Below are 16576 nucleotides of genomic sequence, written 5' to 3'. Positions count from 1 at the left end.
TATAGCATTGTCATATGTTAACAGTTTCTCTTGGCTTTTTCCACCATGTTCTTAAGTTTCTTGCTTAATAACAAAGATGTGGTCTAATAAGCAGATCTCATTGATCGAATCAAAACACATAAACATGACCCGAGGTACCCCAAGCTTCAGTTATGATGAAAGGTCACGAGAACTACAATCCAAAAGCCAAGATCAAAAACTGACAGCAGAGAGCTGTGATCCAGAAATGAACACTTCAAACACCCTGGGGCATGACGTGTCATAGTGGTGGATAGGAAAGAAGGCAATTTCTCAAAGATTACCTCACACACAAAATATGACATAATATTCTATTCATCTTGAGGAAATGGATAAGGAGTTATTGCTATAGTTTGGATTGCAGTAGTAATACAACTTTCTATTTTCTAGTGAGTAGATTTACATAAATGGACAGCTTTGCAATAAAACAGTTTCTCTTACCAAGCATTTCTTTCTTCCCCAGCTGCTCTGACCAGTAGCTGCTTAAAACAGCATGAGCAGATCCTTAAAAGAAATTGGAAAACAAAGTACAGAATTAAATTATAATCACTACTTTACAAAATAAGCATAGTCAAAATGTAAATATAATAAATCAAGTGCCATGTGTCTTTAGGGTAAAAAACTCTAAGAGTTTGCACAGCAGACAGAACTTAAGGCTTTATAATTTCAATTTACGGCAAAGCAGTATTACTTCCACATCCTCTAGCTTCAATCATCACTAGCTACAATACTCAGCTGACTAATAATTAAATTGTACCTAAGCAAAGAACACCATCCTGCAGCAATCATCAACACACTGAGTGCAACATCAGAAGAACAGGCAGGAACACGCCTTGCTGCCCTAAGCATGCAGCTAGCTGAGCTCTCACAGGCCTGAGAACAGCAGCAGTGTCATGAAACTAGGGAAGATCTCAGCTGAAATGCACAGAAAAGAACCCAAACAAAAATCCAAAGCACCACAAAAAAAAAAAAGAACACCAACAAAAGAGGATACAAATTTCCACTGCAATACTCATCCACTAGTCTCTCACTTTTATCTAATTGTAATACTTGAGGGAAAAGATCTGAAAAAGACACAAGAATATCTGGCCTAATGACAGTAAGAAGCTGATTTGATTTTTTCTGAATGAGTTGGCCTCAATCATAAAAGTTTTTCGTTTAATGAGCACTCCTGCTATCCATATAAACCAGTAATTTATAAGAGACTCCAAAGTACAATTTTAATAAGAACCTTTTAACTGAACTGAAACAAAAGTATGAGGTGCTTATCATATAAACACATACCTGTAACAGGGTCTTCCAGAATTCCATACCAAGGTGCAAAATATCTGGAGTAAAAATCGTGGCCTTTTCCACTGGAATTTCCCTTAACAGTGAGTATGAGTCCTTTCACTTTTCCTGTCTTTTCAACTGACAAAAAGCGTTGTGCACTCACTTTCAAGTTTTCCAACACAGACCTTGAATACAATTATGACATTTTAATAGACCATATTCTTCATTTTACATGAATGTAAGTACTGAAAAGAAAAAAATAAAGCTATAGAATCATCTAATCTACAATTCAAAACCAGCCCTAAAATATTAGAGACAAGATCCCTAACATTGTCCTCACAATGGTATTTGACAGAAAAATCACCTTGAATCTCAAGCACTCTGAATGAGCAGAGAAAAAACATCAAGCCATGCATTTCCTATTTATCTCTCTGAAAACAGATCATCCTGAAATATTAGCCACAAAAAAAAAAAAGTAATCACACCTTGTCTCAACATTTTCATCACTGAAAGAATTATTGCCTCACTACAGAATGCACCAAGTGCTCCACTTCCTTTCAGAGCAGGCAAATAACCAATGCCATTTGGGTCTTCATGGCATCCTACAGCAGTCTACAGCTGGCTGATACCTCCCTACAAAACAGTCTGAAAGAGTGAAATAATAAGAACTCAATTGAGAATATTTCTTTTTCCCCATTACCCCAGATTTAACCATTAGTTAGGCCAAACTTCAAGTTTGTAATAATAGCAATTTGGCCTGATTAAAGAAGTCATGTTTCAGCAGGATATACCTAAATCATACTTGAATTAACAATGAAATTCAGATGAGATTAACAAATGCTTTGGAACAATTTGAATTGGAATTTCCTCTCTAAAGCTACTTATGGTGCTGTTAAGCATGTGTAAGCAGATTACAGTCCAATAGAAGTAAGAATCCCTGGCATACTGTCAGTGTGCCCTGAACTGAAGCAGGACTCCCAACTTTCTGACACGTTACTGGATCATCTTTAGACTCAGATGGATGGGAAAAACACACCATCATTAAAACTGTTTCCTACACCTCCTTCTCTTGAAGACAGGTTTCAGAATGATCTTCTCATCTTTGCAGCTTCAATAAGCTCATATTAAAAGATAAAATAACCACTTTACACAGAAATTTAAATCAGAGGTTTTTAATCTCCACCTGATTTAAAACTAGATAAAAGAGCCCAATATGTAAGGAATAAACAGGCCAACTCAATGTCTGCATTCTTAATTAAAACAATTAAAAGAGTAATATACCTCTCATAAGTATCACTGAGGCGGACTAAGAGTTTCTTTGTGTCAGGAGAGTAACGGACATCTTGAACAATCATGTCACCAACAGCTGCCTGGGGGGAAATGTAGCGACAGAAAAAAAAACTATCATCATTTGAATATAAAATATGATTTCCTTAGAATTTCTGTAGTGCACATTCCCTGCTAGAAGAGGGCTTATGCAAGGTGTTCCATGCAACCCTCAAGTAAATGCAAGACAAGCAAACGCACCAAGTGCATGAATGGATATGGGTGAGTTACAAGCCCCATATATGTCAATTTGGGAAGAAATCCAGGACCTAGAGGAGGGCAAGGACACAGACTGCCCTCTTATGCACACAAAAGGCTGAAAATGCCATTGAAATAAATATTGACTCTTTGGTCAATGGAAATGGGAGACACAGGTTCAGCTGCAGTACTCTGGAGAATTCCACTCCCTGACCTACTGAGTCATTACTGAGAGCTTTGAAGTTTGGTGTTTCAAATTCAGGAGTACATCGAGCAGTGCCCTGTCACCATTTTTTAGCCGTTTTAATACATAAAAATAAGCAAAGCTATTAAAAATGTTTTTCTAAGACAACTGATGGATTCTTCTTTTACCTTTATTAATTCTTCTACTTCCTTAAGTTCCTGAAGGAAAAAAAAATACATGCACTGTAAAAACTGTAATATATATGTATGCATCTATGCAACTACAGACACATACACTGACATACACATATAAACACATACTTTCCTTGAAAGCCTGTCATGAATACAATTTGGACTAACCTGGGGGTAGGCTGTGTAAAGTGGCAAGTCCAGGACAATATGATCTTTCACTTGTCTGGCCTTTAATTCCCCACTCAGTGTCACAAACGTGAGAACTGAATTTGTATTTTCTAGGGAGAGAACGTTGCAACGTTATCAAACACTAGAATTTTAACCTAAGTTATCATAGGCCTGGGAGTAGCTCAGTAGATTCAGAAAAAGTTAGTTATGCAGCCCAAATATATCTAGAGCAACACTGTATTCTGGGCAAAATGCCCAACTAACTCAATAAATCTGCTGAGGCTAATAAACACAGCAATTGTCAGGGAATCATTCCTGCATTTGCCTAGAATGAATGGGAATGTCCTTTTAACAGAAAGAGCAATATTCCCTATTCATCAAATCCTACTGTACCTCTCCCAGATGACATTTGCATATTTAGCACTTTCCTTACACAAGAGTAATAGCAGGGCATTGGAATCAGAGGGTAGGCACCAGACTACAGCCTTGTAACTACAGAGCAGTAGTTAAAGGCAATACCCAGGGTATCTCCATTTGGGTTCTGGTTCTATAGATGTTCTGAATGTTTTAAAACCTTTGTCTTAAAAAAAATAGAGATGTTAATTAGAGGTAAATGCTCTAAATAACTATAGTAATACATACGCTGTAAACCTACTTTGTACGTGAAATAACACAGCAGCTGATGCAAGAGTAGCATGACCACAGAGAGGAACTTCATTGGCTGGGGTGAACCATCTGAGCCCAAAGCAGGAACCTTGAAAAAATAAAGTTTATTTAGTGCTATTAAGTGGAAGAAGTCTATATCTTCATTTGATCTCAATATATAGAGAGTGATGATATTTCAGTTAATCAAAATGCATGTTGCAATCCGTTTTGGTCCTAAACACACTTCTTTTTCAGAATAGCTATCCCTTTTGAATTAAGTCAACAACCTTTGCATGCTGCACAGATTTTCCTTCATCCTTAACAGGTCTTACTTAGAATTTAAAGCCTCCATGTCCATGTGCATTATGAAATCCTACAGAGGCATAGTCATGACCTGCAGGCCAGGTTACCATTTAGAAGCCATAGATGGCTTTGTTGGTATAACAGAACCTGTACTGAAGTTAGCTCAGTTATGAATTATTTTGCTTAAACCACCAGTTAAGTCTGGTAAGAGCCTCTAATGTCTACTAACTTTTCATTTCACTAGAAATCATATTTCTATTTGGTATTTTAAAAATTTGGAATACACATGTACGATACTTGGCTTCCTGTAACTTTTGCACATGCATTTCGTGTGAATAATTACCAAACACAACAAGAAGTGAAAAATAATTTTTTTTAATCCAAACCAGACTTGTCACTGCTACTATGGAAAATTCATGCATTAAAGTCAGTCCCCTCTAATAAAAACAAACAGAACCCAAATAAAACGCTGTGGTGGAACCTAATGGCCCCAGCAGTGAAGTGCTGTGAGGGCTGGCCCAGCCCCAGCCGTGAGCCTGCTCCGTGCTGTCCATGCACCGCTCCAAGCGGAAACTGCACCTGGGAGCAGGAACCAAGGAGTCATGCACAAGCCTTTGTGGAGACAAACGTGACCAGAACAGCTGCCTGGACACTCCAGACATACAGCTGGACTTGGACTGAGAGGACACTAAGTACTCCCGTCAATTCACATGCCCTAAAATAACAGAGTTGATTGGCTTGGTTTTTTTATTTGATTAACATTAAATTAAACATACTGATCGTGCAGGCCTGCAGAAACATAGGCTGTGTCCAGGAGCCCTCACTAGACCAATGCATGTTCCAGAAGCAGATGATAAATGACATTCTGATGTTCCTGGTTCACTCCCACTGCCCCTCAGCACACAGAGTCTCAGGTGCAGCTGAGTGACCAAATTCCTTTGAAAGAACTGTGCACCCCCTGGGCAGCTGTGTGGGTCTGAGGCCACAAAGTAGCCCATTAGTACCAAAAGCACTATAATGATAAATAAGCTGGCATTTTGTATGCTGCTAGATATGGATGACTTGAAAATAAGTCTGTTAAACATATTGGCAAAGTGCTAACATGAAAAATGAAAAGTACTGTAACTTCTTGCTCCAAGCAATTAGTTTAACCCTAAAACAAATTCCAATTTATTAACAGGAGCAAGTAATTATAGCTACTATTATCCTTAATATTTTTAATTACAGAGACTGTACAAAATCCTACTCCCTGAACAAGCCATCAAACAACAAAGATGATAAACATGACTCCTTAACCCAGAATCTAAGTCCAGACTAGTGGATGAGCCCCTTGGCTCACACCACCACACAACTGCCAAGTGAGCAGATTCAGCAAACTGATTCAGCTGAAAATTAATCAACAGAATGACTCTGAATGAATTCTGCATTTGTCTGATGTTTTCTGTAAGCAGAATCACTAACTTTTGGTAAAGTCATCTCCAGGTTTCAGTTTTCTGATGAAAGCTGTTTCTGAAAGGTTCATTTCTGTTGCAATTTTTTGGTGCAAATCTTCATCCAGGTCCTAGGGATGACATAACAAATCCAGTCAAGAGCAGGAAAAAATGCAGAATCAAACTTTCTGTCAAATACAGTCGTTTAATTTTCTATTACAATAAAACACAGATTCAGTTTTAATTCAAAATAATCTCTGAGAGTAAAAAAAACTTTAAGTGAGACAATACGCTCCCTCGGTAGGAACTGAGAAGAGACAAACTGGAAAAAAAAAATAAAAGAAACTGCTGGAACTCACTAAGCACCTGATTTAAGCCCGGGGACATTGATCCCAAGATACCCAAGCCCCAGGGATTGTGTAACATTCTCCTTGGCCCATGTTCCACTGCTCTTTCCCCACGGTTATGCTGACTGGCCAGGTTTGAGAATCTAATTTTTCAAATACTAAAACTCAAGTGAAACAAAGTACTAAAGGGACCTGGTCAGGTCCAGCCTCTGAGAGATAAAAATGTGTCCTTTTAACTTGAATGACTTCCTTCAATAACCAACCCTTTTCAGCCAATAACCCCATACTACAGCTACAAACCAATATCTGATTAGTACACTAGAGCTGTTCTTGCAGACTGAATTCTGTACAGTTAAACAACATTCTAACATTTTACAGGACAGCTACATTCCCTTTATCCCAGGAAGAGTTCTGTAAAGATCCTAGACCAGAACAAAGACCAGTAAAAATGTTATTAAAACAACCTTTTTTTTTTTTAATAACGTGGAACTTTATTGAAATACTGCCATCCTGTGGCACCTCTGAAACACAGAAAGGACTGGTTTTGCCATTCTTGGATTTCTCCTGATTTTTTCTGTAAAGCATCTGCTGAGACTCTGGAGGGAGCAGAGAATAGTTGTTTTGCATGGCTGCATCACACTTTCTTCAATCTTAGAGTAAAATGCTGAATTAGGATCTCGGCTTTAGCTGTCACACTAAAGCCTTTACTTCCAGGAACTGTAGAAAAATTTAAACATCTGCATCCCAAAATCACCACACAAGTAAGGTGGCTTCACAATATCTTGATATAATAAAGTAAAACTAATATAAAAAATGCAATTAGAAGCTCAAAATTTTAATGCAGAGATTTTTTTGAGAGTATTTAGATTTTATGGGGCCAAAAATATGTCTGAAGAGAGATGCTCCCAATCATATCTTTGGCTGACCTGGTAAGTAGGCAATGTTATATGAGATTTGGACAGACTTAGGAACCCCTAGAAAGGATTCATATTGGCATTACAAGCTGTTGCCATTGGCTACTCTACATAAATTTTCATATTTACAATTTTTATCAGGAGTTACTACACACACAATATAAAGCCTGTAAGTTTTCAATCCATCTTAATAATTCTTTTTTGTTATAAATCGGTACCAATTAGCACCAGCCGTTCACAACGCCCTGATGAGGAGGATAACTAGTGTCAACTGCACCAAAACTACCATGCAACATTGAAGCAATGAAAACTGGTTGTTTAAACTTGGCTAAAGCTGAACCCAACACCCTAATGGTGAAAGACTCACATCCAGGTCTATACCCGCTCTTTTTCTTTCCAGGGAAAGAGGAAAAATTCAAGGAAAAAAGGGAGAAAACCCACGCCAAAACCAAACCCCTTTCTACCGAGTACTGATTCTGTTTTACAGCATTACTTTTCAGATTTCACTCTGAATCCTTCTTAATTCTTCAGAATTTTTATGCTGAATTATTCTTGAAGAAATGAAGCCATCTCTCTTAACTCAATATAAATCCAATCTATTCCTTAACAAAATATTTTTAGCAGCCCACAGAAAATTCAGACGTTGTCTTGTATGGCATCGTTTTGATGGGGAAAAAAGAGCACCCCTGTGCTAATTTCTCTGTATTCTTGTGCCACAGCAAACAAGTCTGGAAAACAGAAGTCTCGAGTAAAGAAAGCAAAGTCTAATGCAGTGCTGAGTGCTCAGGCCAAGTACAGAATGGCAAATGCCATTGCAGTACCTCAAAACACAGATGGGTTTTTTTTCTTTAACTTACATTTTCAAGTAGACAAACTGCCGCAGGATTTCCAGAAAATGCTCGGTTTGTAAATGCATCAACTGTAAAAACTGGAATCTGCATTGTCGCGTGCACCTGTTTAGCTGCGGGCTGTGCTGTGCCAGGTTCGCTCTGACCTGTGTTACCCCAGCCGGCAGCACAGCTCCAAGTTAACGCTTTCCTGACGGCAGGCGGAGCCAGCGGCCCCATCCCGTCACTTCCCAGCGCCGACACGACTGAGGCTCCTTCCTAACATCCCTGGCGCTCTGCGCTGATTTTTTTTTTTCCCTTTTTTTAATGTTTTTAATTAAAACACACATTTCAACCTCCCTCGCTACCTGAACGCCTCAGCGCGCCCCTCCACCACAGCGCCCGGCCCGGTGTGCCCCGCACTGCGGGAGGCGGGATCCTGCCCGCCTCGGCAGGTTTGCTGAGAAGACGTGGGCAGCAGCCATCACATGCGCCCGCACCGGGCAACCTTCCTCCTCCTCGCTCCGTGCCACAGCGGCGCCGAGGCAGAGGGACACGCCGAGCGAGACACGCGCTCCCGAGCACGACCGCACAGCCACACCGGCACCGGCACCGGCATCAGCGCGGGCGCGAGGCGACGGCGCCGTGAGGCGATGGCCGGGCACGCGCGCGCCGCGGGCCACGCTCGCTCCCGCTTGGCGCCAAAACGAGCGGCGGCGGCCGCGTGCCCGAGGCCAGGAAGGCGCGCGCGGCCCCTCAGCAGAGGAGGCGGCGGCAGGCACAGGCGGGACGCCCCCTCCCCTACCCCGCATGCGCCGTCGCTCCCTCCCGCCACCCCCCCCCTCCCCTCCCCGAGTCGCGCGTGCGCGGGAGCCGCCCAGGCGGGTGTGAGGCGGCGCGCGGCGCGGGTATCGCGATAGTCGCGCGGCCCGGACGCTCCGCTGCCCGTGGGCGCTGCGCAGGTGTGAGCCCGCCGGACGGCTCGGCAGCGAGCGAGGAGGCGCGTCCTGCCCGGTGCGAGCGGCTGCCGGGGCACGGCCAGGGGTGCGCGAGAGGCTCGCGGTGAGCGGAGGAGAGGGCGGGCGGGCCGGGCGAGCGGCGGCGGCGGCGGGGCCCGCCCGGGGGGGGGTCCGGCGGGCGGAGGGTGCCGACGGCGCGCGGGCTCGGGGCCCGGCCGGCGCCGGGTCGGGCCCGGCGCGCGCCCGTGGGCGGGGGAGGGGGAGGCGGTGCGGAGCCTCGTTCCCGATCGCGGCCGCCATTTTGAGCGGTGGAGCCGAGGGCGGCGGCGGCGGCCCCGGGAGAGCGGCGGGCGGGCGATCCTGGGGCGGTGAGGGGGCACGGGCCGGGCGGCGCGGCACAGCACCTCCGAGGCTAGAGGTGGGCAGCGGGACGCGGCGAGGGGTGCGGGGGGAGCGGGGCAGGCGAGTGGCGGACGCTTCGGGGAGGCGCGGTAAATGGCGGCGGGGAGCAGGCGGGGGGTCAGGGCCGCGGTCTCGGGAGGACGGCGGGAGGCGGGATCGCGGTGGCTCCGCGCCTGAGGAGGCGGCGATGGCGGCTCCCTTTGTGGGACGGTGGTGGTGCCCCCCTGCACACGCCCCAGCCACACGCGCACGGCCCCGCCGCCCCCGGCTGAGGGCAGACAAAGGAAGGCCTTGTGGCTCCAGCCCCTTCCTCAACTGTTACGCTTCGAGGGAAAAAAAAAAAAAAACGACCGAAGAAAACAAAAGCCACAAAGCTTTACGGAGCGGATGTGAAGTGTACTCCGAGTAAATGCCTGGCTTTATGTGCCGTGCCTGCCCACGTGCTGCCCGCCGTCCACGCGGTGCTCCAGCAGCACCCCAGTGGCGGGGGTTAAATCCCGCTGCCATGTATTGAGCTGCCCAGTTTCAAATCCGGAACAGAAATAAAGCTCATGATCCACCGTGTTATCTAAATAAACAAAATCTTAACAGGTTTCTTTTTGAGGGCGGGACTTGGGCATGGACGGAAGCTCAGGGGGGGTTTTTATTTGTGTTTTGTTGGGGGTTTTTTTAGGATTTAAGTTAAATAAAAGATGGACTGGAGCGGAAAACACAATGGGCCCAATGATACAACCAATGACGGAACAGTGGTACGACTCCGAGGCCTGCCATTTGGTTGCAGTAAAGAAGAGATTGTTCAGTTTTTCCAAGGTACCTCCAGTACAGTCGAAGTGTAGTGGGTTTCTTTAGAGATTTTTTTGTATCTTTTACACAATGTTCTGTACATGTTTAATAGCTGTTAATGGGGTGGATGGGGAGGGATTGTGTAAAATTAGTTTATCTTAATGAAGATTTATGCCCTGTAAATGAAGCACAGATAACCGTAGCTATAGTAGAACGCAAAATGTACCTGATTTTGTCGAGGTGGGAAACATACCTTGTATATTGGGGTAACCTGAATGTTAGCATTTGGATCAGTTAAATTGCTTGATTGGTAGCTATATTTCCTTTGTGTAACTGAGGTGGTTGCATTTTTGTATAGTCTAAACAGAAAAGAAGTAACGGCTAAATCCATAAATGTTTAATGAAAGATCATGGGCTTGTATTGTTGGGTGATGGGGGAAACAAGGTGGTTTTATTTTTCGTTGTTGTTGTTTAGATATGCTTTAAGTATTTGCTACAGATGGGAATGTTTCAGCCTTTAACACTGTTCCCCTTGACGGGGTTATTTGTCCTTGGGTTAAAGGGTTGGAAATCGTGCCAAATGGGATAACATTGACGCTGGACTACCAGGGGAGAAGCACAGGGGAGGCCTTCGTGCAGTTTGCTTCAAAGGAGATAGCAGAAAATGCTCTGGGGAAACACAAGGAAAGAATAGGGCACAGGTGGGGATGGAGAGTTTGGGATGGTGTTAAATCTTTATTTTTTGGGGGTTGTGGGTCAGTAATGCTTTTGGGGGGTTGGGGACCATTGGGGAATTGGCTGTTTTTAAGAATTTTTATAACTGATCCTAAGTTAACTTGGGAAATACAGTAGATTTGGGGGGTGGGGGAGACAGTATTGCACTGGGTAGTTTGCTAAACTCAGAAAATTGTTTCAATCATGCTTGTGCAGGGTAATTTGTGATAAATGCTGCTATAGCCAGACATTGTTTTTCAACAGTATGTTTCTCATACTGGAAAGACATGTTTTAAGCTTAATTTGTACAGCTAGAATTTTCACATAATAATTTTTGCCACTCTAAAGTGGGGTGTTTTTTTAAATACACTTAAGATTCTTACAGTTTTGAGGAGAAACTTAAGTTGTATGGTATTTCTAGTCACTGCTATTGGCTTGTACATTTAGCTCTAGAAAATGTAGTATGGCCTTTTGTAAAATTCAAACTGCTTCTGCCTGTGTTCTTACTAGTACCTTGAAAATCCTCTTTTATTAGATACATTGAAATCTTCAAAAGTAGTAAGAGCGAAATCAGAGGATTCTCTGACATGCCAAGAAGAATGATGGGACAACAGCGACCTGGACCATATGATAGACCATTAGGAGGAAGAGGGGGTTATTATGGAGCTGGGCGTGGAAGTATGTATGACAGAATGCGTCGAGGAGGTGGTGGATATGACGGTGGTATGTTCATCTAATGAACACAGGTTCTCTTGGCAGTTTCATGTTTCTGACATACTTGTCAAGAAATAAGAAATGGCAGTAGCTGTAATGCCATTAGGCTGGATGTATTTATCTGAAAAAAAACTTGTAAAATATCGAAATGTGTGGCTGAGTATTTAAGATGAACATTAGTAATAAGGGAGCTATTTTCATTAGAATCAACTCTTTCCATTTGCATGTTTCAGTCTGTGTTACATGAAAAGAAATGTACTTTTGCACCATGTTCAGAAATCCAGGTTTGACAGTCGGCAGAGGCTGGTTGCCCAAAGACTGCAGAATTGAGTGTTGTGTGTGCATTGCTCTGTGCATTCTGAGCGGTAACGTAATCACTCCTTTCCTTCTCTCCACTGCACAGGATATGGTGGCTTTGATGATTATGGTGGCTATAATAACTATGGCTACGGAAACGACGGCTATGACGACAGAATGAGGGATGGGAGAGGTAAAAGAAATTAATAGTTTGTCTAAAAAGGTTTTCCTGTTAAACTTGAGTTGCAAGACACAGTATTTCCAAGGCAGAGATAATAGCTTCATTCTGCTGTGTGGTAAAGAAGGCTGTTTAAAAAAGGGGAGGGGATTGGGGAATCATAAGAAAAGGTAAATAGATTGCTTAGCATGGCTTCTGGTTAAGGTTTGGGTTGATACACGGGAAGTGTAAACACCATGCATTCACTGGTATAATTTAGTGCTTTCACAAAAAGAGTAGTGATGACTTTTGGCTTTTCATGATCTTAGAGGTGTGTGGGTTTTTTTGGTTTGGGTTTTCCAATAGGCATGGGAGGACATGGCTATGGAGCTGGAGATGCAGGGTCGGGGTTCCATGGTGGCGGTCATTTTGTTCACATGAGAGGGCTGCCTTTCCGAGCCACGGAAAACGATATTGCTAACGTAAGTACCACGGGGGAAAGGGCTTCCTCATGCCAGCAGTGTGCATGTCCCCATCTGTCCCAGTCCAAACTCGGGGAGCCTTCTCAAAACAAGTCACTGCTACATCTGCACGAAGTTAACGAGCTTTTGTAAAGCTACTGTCTGAGGTGGGATTACCAGGGAAGTCAGCAAAGCTATATTTAACATTAATCCCTGCACTCTCTGCTCTTTCGTTTCCATAAAAGGTGTATTGCAGAGACAACAGTTGCTGTAATAATCAGTATCCTCATTTTAAGGCCTTTAGGATTTTTTTAAGCTTACCTGGTTTTGCGAAAATGACAGAAGGTGTGGAACTTAAATTGCTTAGTTTGCATATTTGTTTGTCGTCCTGAGAGTTTTTCAGGAGGGGCAGGGTGGGCAGGCTGTGTTGGCTTGGAGAGGACTGTATCCCTCTCATAAGAGATCAGGATGGCAGGTAGAGGTGCATCTGCAGGATCTTGAGAATGCATTCTTGTGTCAGTGCAGATGTGTTGTTGTCAGGGAAAATGTTTTCTTGGGATACAAGGCCTGGTTTAAACATAGCACATCCTTGGAGAGAGGCTGTCTTGCCAGTGGCACCTGTGTATTATATATGCAGAGCTCCATTCTTAAGCTCGTGCTTGTTTGCTTTTGTGGGTGGGTTAGTTTACTTAAATGGAGGTGTATTTTCTTGTGCCAGTTTGATTGTTCCATTTGGGATAAAGACTCTGTGGCAGCAAGGGCCAAAAGTCAGGCTTAGATCTGGAGCAGTGAGGAAGAGCAGTGCGACTGACAGGCAGCTTCTCTTGAATTCCATGAATGCGTCCCTGCTTTTTTCTGGAAAAGCAGAGCCAAATGAAAACTAATGATGATTTTCTTGTCCAGGGTGCCATCGCATTTGACTGTGTTGCTCAGGGCAGTGTGTGTGGGCAGGACTTGTTTGTATCTTTGCATTCAGAGAAAGCTCAGGCTCTGTAGCTGCAGCTCTCCGGGCTGCGTAGTAACAATGGGTTGCAAACATAGGTTGACCTGATGTTGAATGTCCCACAACCACTAAGTACTACCTGAGAAATGAGTAGTTGAATCTGTGTGGTGGTAGGATGACACTGAATTAAAGCAGTGCACCACTAACCATGGAAATGGAAAAAAAGTACCTGGCTTGAGTTCTGCATTAATGTGATTTGGTTTTTAATTTGTTCTTTCCCTAGTTTTTCTCACCATTAAACCCTATAAGAGTTCACATTGATATTGGAGCAGATGGAAGAGCTACAGGAGAGGCAGATGTGGAGTTTGTAACACATGAGGATGCCGTAGCTGCCATGTCCAAGGATAAGAATCACATGCGTGAGTGTCCTGTTCCCTGACTGCTGCTTGGCCGGGCTCTAGCAGGGCTGGGAGCAGCAGCTCCATCTTAAGGTTTTCCCAGTTTTCCACATTGCAAACTCGCTTGTTTGTGCCCTTCTGTCTGCTGCCTGTAAGGCAGGGGGGTGTTGCTTTGTATCTCTGCTTCTGGTCTGGGAAACAAAACGCAAACTGAGGCTTTTTTGCTTCTTACAGAGCATCGATACATTGAACTATTCCTGAATTCCACTGCTGGAGGTGGCTCTGGAATGGGAGGCTATGGCAGAGATGGAATGGGTATGCATCAATTGCACATTCAGCTGATGCTTTGCCAAGTCCAATGAGTTCTGAGCTTGTAATGTTGCATTTTGGCTTTGCAGATCAAGGTTACGGCTCTGTTGGTAGAATGGGAATGGGTAGCAATTACAGCGGTGGATATGGAACTCCTGATGGCTTGGGTGGATATAGTAAGTACAAGTTCTCTTTTAAGTGTCCTGGGGAAAGTGTGAATGGCTGTCTTCTGACAGAGAGGGGGCAAGGGTGGTGGGCTTTGGGCTGGGAGAAGGGAAAGAGGGGCAGTGGTTTTTTGAAACTCTGTCTCTGGGGGCTTTACGCATTGTGCTACTGCAGCAAACGCTGGTTAAGAGCAGTAGTGCTGGAGTATTGCAAGTTGTCACCTTCATCCCATTGTTCTGCATTACCCATCCCATTTTTTCTTTCTTTAAGGTATGTATACGTGACCTTGTGTCAATTGTTTGCAGGTCGTGGCAGTGGAAATAGTGGAGGATACTATGGGCAAGGCAGCATGGGTGGAGGAGGATGGCGTGGGATGTATTGAAGGATAGCCTTGCTTCTGCAAAACACCTTGGAAGAAACAGTCTCTGGTCTACTAGACTTTCTTAAAAAAATTAATTTCTTTTGTATTTTAAGAACTTTATAATGACTGAAGGAATGTGTTTTCACAATATTATTTGGTAAGCAACAGATTGTGATGGGAAAATCTGTTTTCTGTAGGTTTTATTTGTTGCATACTCTGACTTTAAATAAATTTTTATATTCAAACCACTGATGTTGATACTTTTTATACTAGTTACTCCTAAGGATGTATTACATATTCAAGACTAGAGTCGGTTTAAAATGTTGTACTATGGTTCCATAAAGGTGGTTGTACTGTAACTCCTATGAACACTGATTCAGTTCTGTGTAATCTTGGTCTAGTGAACAAATTTAAACATTCACTTGTTGAAGGGGAGAAGGGTAGATGAGTAGGTTAGTTTATTTGGTAATTACTTTCCTAAACCCTTTTGATGAATTGTATGTAATAACTGTACCACAGCAGAAAGCTGTGGAGGCTCAGTCATTGTTCTGCCTTCTTCCTCCTGCTGCCAGCACCCCCCAGCAAATGCACACCTGTAAAGGAGCAGCCCCTCCTTTCTGCCTCCACAACACCCAGCAGCCACGTTTATTTCCACCGTGCTGTAGTGCTCTAGAGCCTGCATTTCACACGTGTAACCTGCAAGTCTAACTGAAACACTAGCACAGCTTGTAGCTAACACAACACAGGTCAGATACTAGTTCATTTGATGCTTTTTACTTAGGTGGTTTTTTTTTTTTTTTTTTTTTCACAAACATGCTTTTAGGAAGAGTGGGGGATCTGGAAGCAAGTTACTTCTTTTCTTTCTTGAATTTATTGTATTTAAACATGGTTCAGCATTTTTTTTCACTGCGCAGAGCTGATTTGTCTGTATTTGTTCAGAGTTTGCCAAGCCATTCTGCATAGGAGCTCATTAGAAGCCAAGATCTCTAAAATATCTATAGGCCCAATAATTTTTCAGTAACACACAACCCAAACACGTTGATAAAACTTTTTGTGCGTTTGTGACATGTAAGATATGTAAGAAACTTATTGTTTGAAGACACTTAACATACCTGATGTGTAATGGAAAAAGGTATTTATTCTTCTGAGCCAGTGTGATCTCCCAAATTAACTGCTTTGTCCTCAATGCCTCCCTTAAAATGTCAAATGTGATCTTGGGTATTGCAAGTCTGTCACCTGTTTTGCTAGTACTGTGTTATATCTGTAATAAATGTCTTCTTGTGGGAGAGAGGAGAATGGAGTTTATTTCACCAGATAATGTGTCTGGGTGTCAAAGGGACTGGAAGAGCTGAAAAGGGAAACTGGCACAGGGAGCTTTCCAGACACTGGAGCAGTGTTGGATAGGAAGGGGAGGGAAAATGAGTTCTGAACCATTTGAACCATTGTTGCTCTGCAGAATCAGGGGGTTCTTGGTCTGTTGCCAGCAAAGCTGAGGTGTTTTCCGAGTGGCAGTGGTAGCACCAGAGTCAATTCAATTGCAGGAGAAGTACTTTAGAGTGAGGTGGAGGAAAGGTGCTCTTGCAGGAAGCCTGTTAGCGTGGGCACAGCAGAGAGCAAAGTCCTGCAGCGCCTCCTCACGGGAGGGAACACCCGGGGCTCCATCTTGGGAGAAGGAGCTGACACCTGCCCGGGACTTACCTTTGGAGAGCGGGCCGGGGCTGTGCTTGAGCTCTTCAGCGCAGCCGGGCGAGCTGCAGAGTCCGCTGCACTTCAGCCCCAGCCAGCGCAGCTGCACTGTGCAGGACAGGAGTCCCTGTCCTGTCCCTCCAGCCCCGCGCCCTCAGCTCCCCGCAGCAGCCGTGGAACGGCAGAGGAACCGTTCCTGAGAGCCGTGAGCAGAGCCGTGCCCGCTCCGAGGGGCCGGGCCGCTTTCGTGGCCGTGTATTGCAGGCTCCTGCCGGGCAGCGGCCACTCGGGGCTGCCGGGAGGGGCCGGGGCTCCCTTGGCTCCCGGAGCAAAGGCGGGCACTGACCCTGCCGGGCCGGGGCTCGGCCCCCCGGGCCCTGCGCGGGGAGGAGCACGAGGAACAA

The 16576-nt window shown here is 44.2% G+C and overlaps 2 protein-coding genes across 10 annotated transcripts in view; one reads left to right on the top strand and one right to left on the bottom strand.

The window, feature by feature from the left end:
- Positions 1-8432, bottom strand: part of PBLD (phenazine biosynthesis like protein domain containing) — a 45440-nt gene extending 37008 nt beyond the window's left edge. Inside the window, exons 1-8 of one of the 5 annotated variants that reach the window (XM_053948662.1) lie at positions 7854-8432; positions 5767-5866; positions 4013-4111; positions 3358-3467; positions 3187-3216; positions 2572-2660; positions 1303-1475; positions 460-522 (exon numbers count right to left, since the gene is read on the bottom strand). In XM_053948662.1, the coding sequence (XP_053804637.1) occupies positions 460-522; positions 1303-1475; positions 2572-2660; positions 3187-3216; positions 3358-3467; positions 4013-4111; positions 5767-5866; positions 7854-8063 (874 nt within the window). In that variant the 5' untranslated portion in view covers positions 8064-8432. The remainder of the gene's footprint in view (positions 1-459; positions 523-1302; positions 1476-2571; positions 2661-3186; positions 3217-3357; positions 3468-4012; positions 4112-5766; positions 5867-7853) is intronic. The other 4 variants (XM_053948663.1, XM_053948665.1, XM_053948666.1 and 1 more) reach the window with 4 other exon arrangements.
- A 311-nt stretch (positions 8433-8743) lies between these two features.
- On the top strand, positions 8744-15774 carry HNRNPH3 (heterogeneous nuclear ribonucleoprotein H3). Of its 5 annotated transcripts, none has more exons than XM_053948658.1 (10): positions 8744-8867; positions 9858-9994; positions 10530-10668; positions 11217-11404; positions 11799-11885; positions 12216-12331; positions 13537-13672; positions 13886-13966; positions 14050-14136; positions 14431-15774. In XM_053948658.1, exons 2-10 carry the CDS (start codon positions 9877-9879, stop codon positions 14505-14507), a joined length of 1029 nt encoding a protein of 342 aa, XP_053804633.1. In that variant the 5' UTR covers positions 8744-8867; positions 9858-9876; the 3' UTR covers positions 14508-15774. The 5 variants fall into 5 exon arrangements, with proteins under 5 accessions (XP_053804633.1, XP_053804634.1, XP_053804631.1 ...); XM_053948659.1 differs by having other exon boundaries at positions 8781-8885; positions 11217-11359; XM_053948656.1 differs by having other exon boundaries at positions 8781-8885.
- Positions 15775-16576: the final 802 nt, after the last annotated feature.

The sequence above is a fragment of the Vidua chalybeata genome, chromosome 8, assembly GCF_026979565.1.
Source record: "Vidua chalybeata isolate OUT-0048 chromosome 8, bVidCha1 merged haplotype, whole genome shotgun sequence".
Taxonomy (NCBI): domain Eukaryota; kingdom Metazoa; phylum Chordata; class Aves; order Passeriformes; family Viduidae; genus Vidua; species Vidua chalybeata.
The sequence above is the reverse complement of the archived record's forward strand: the minus strand, read 5'-3'. Positions and strand labels throughout refer to the sequence as shown.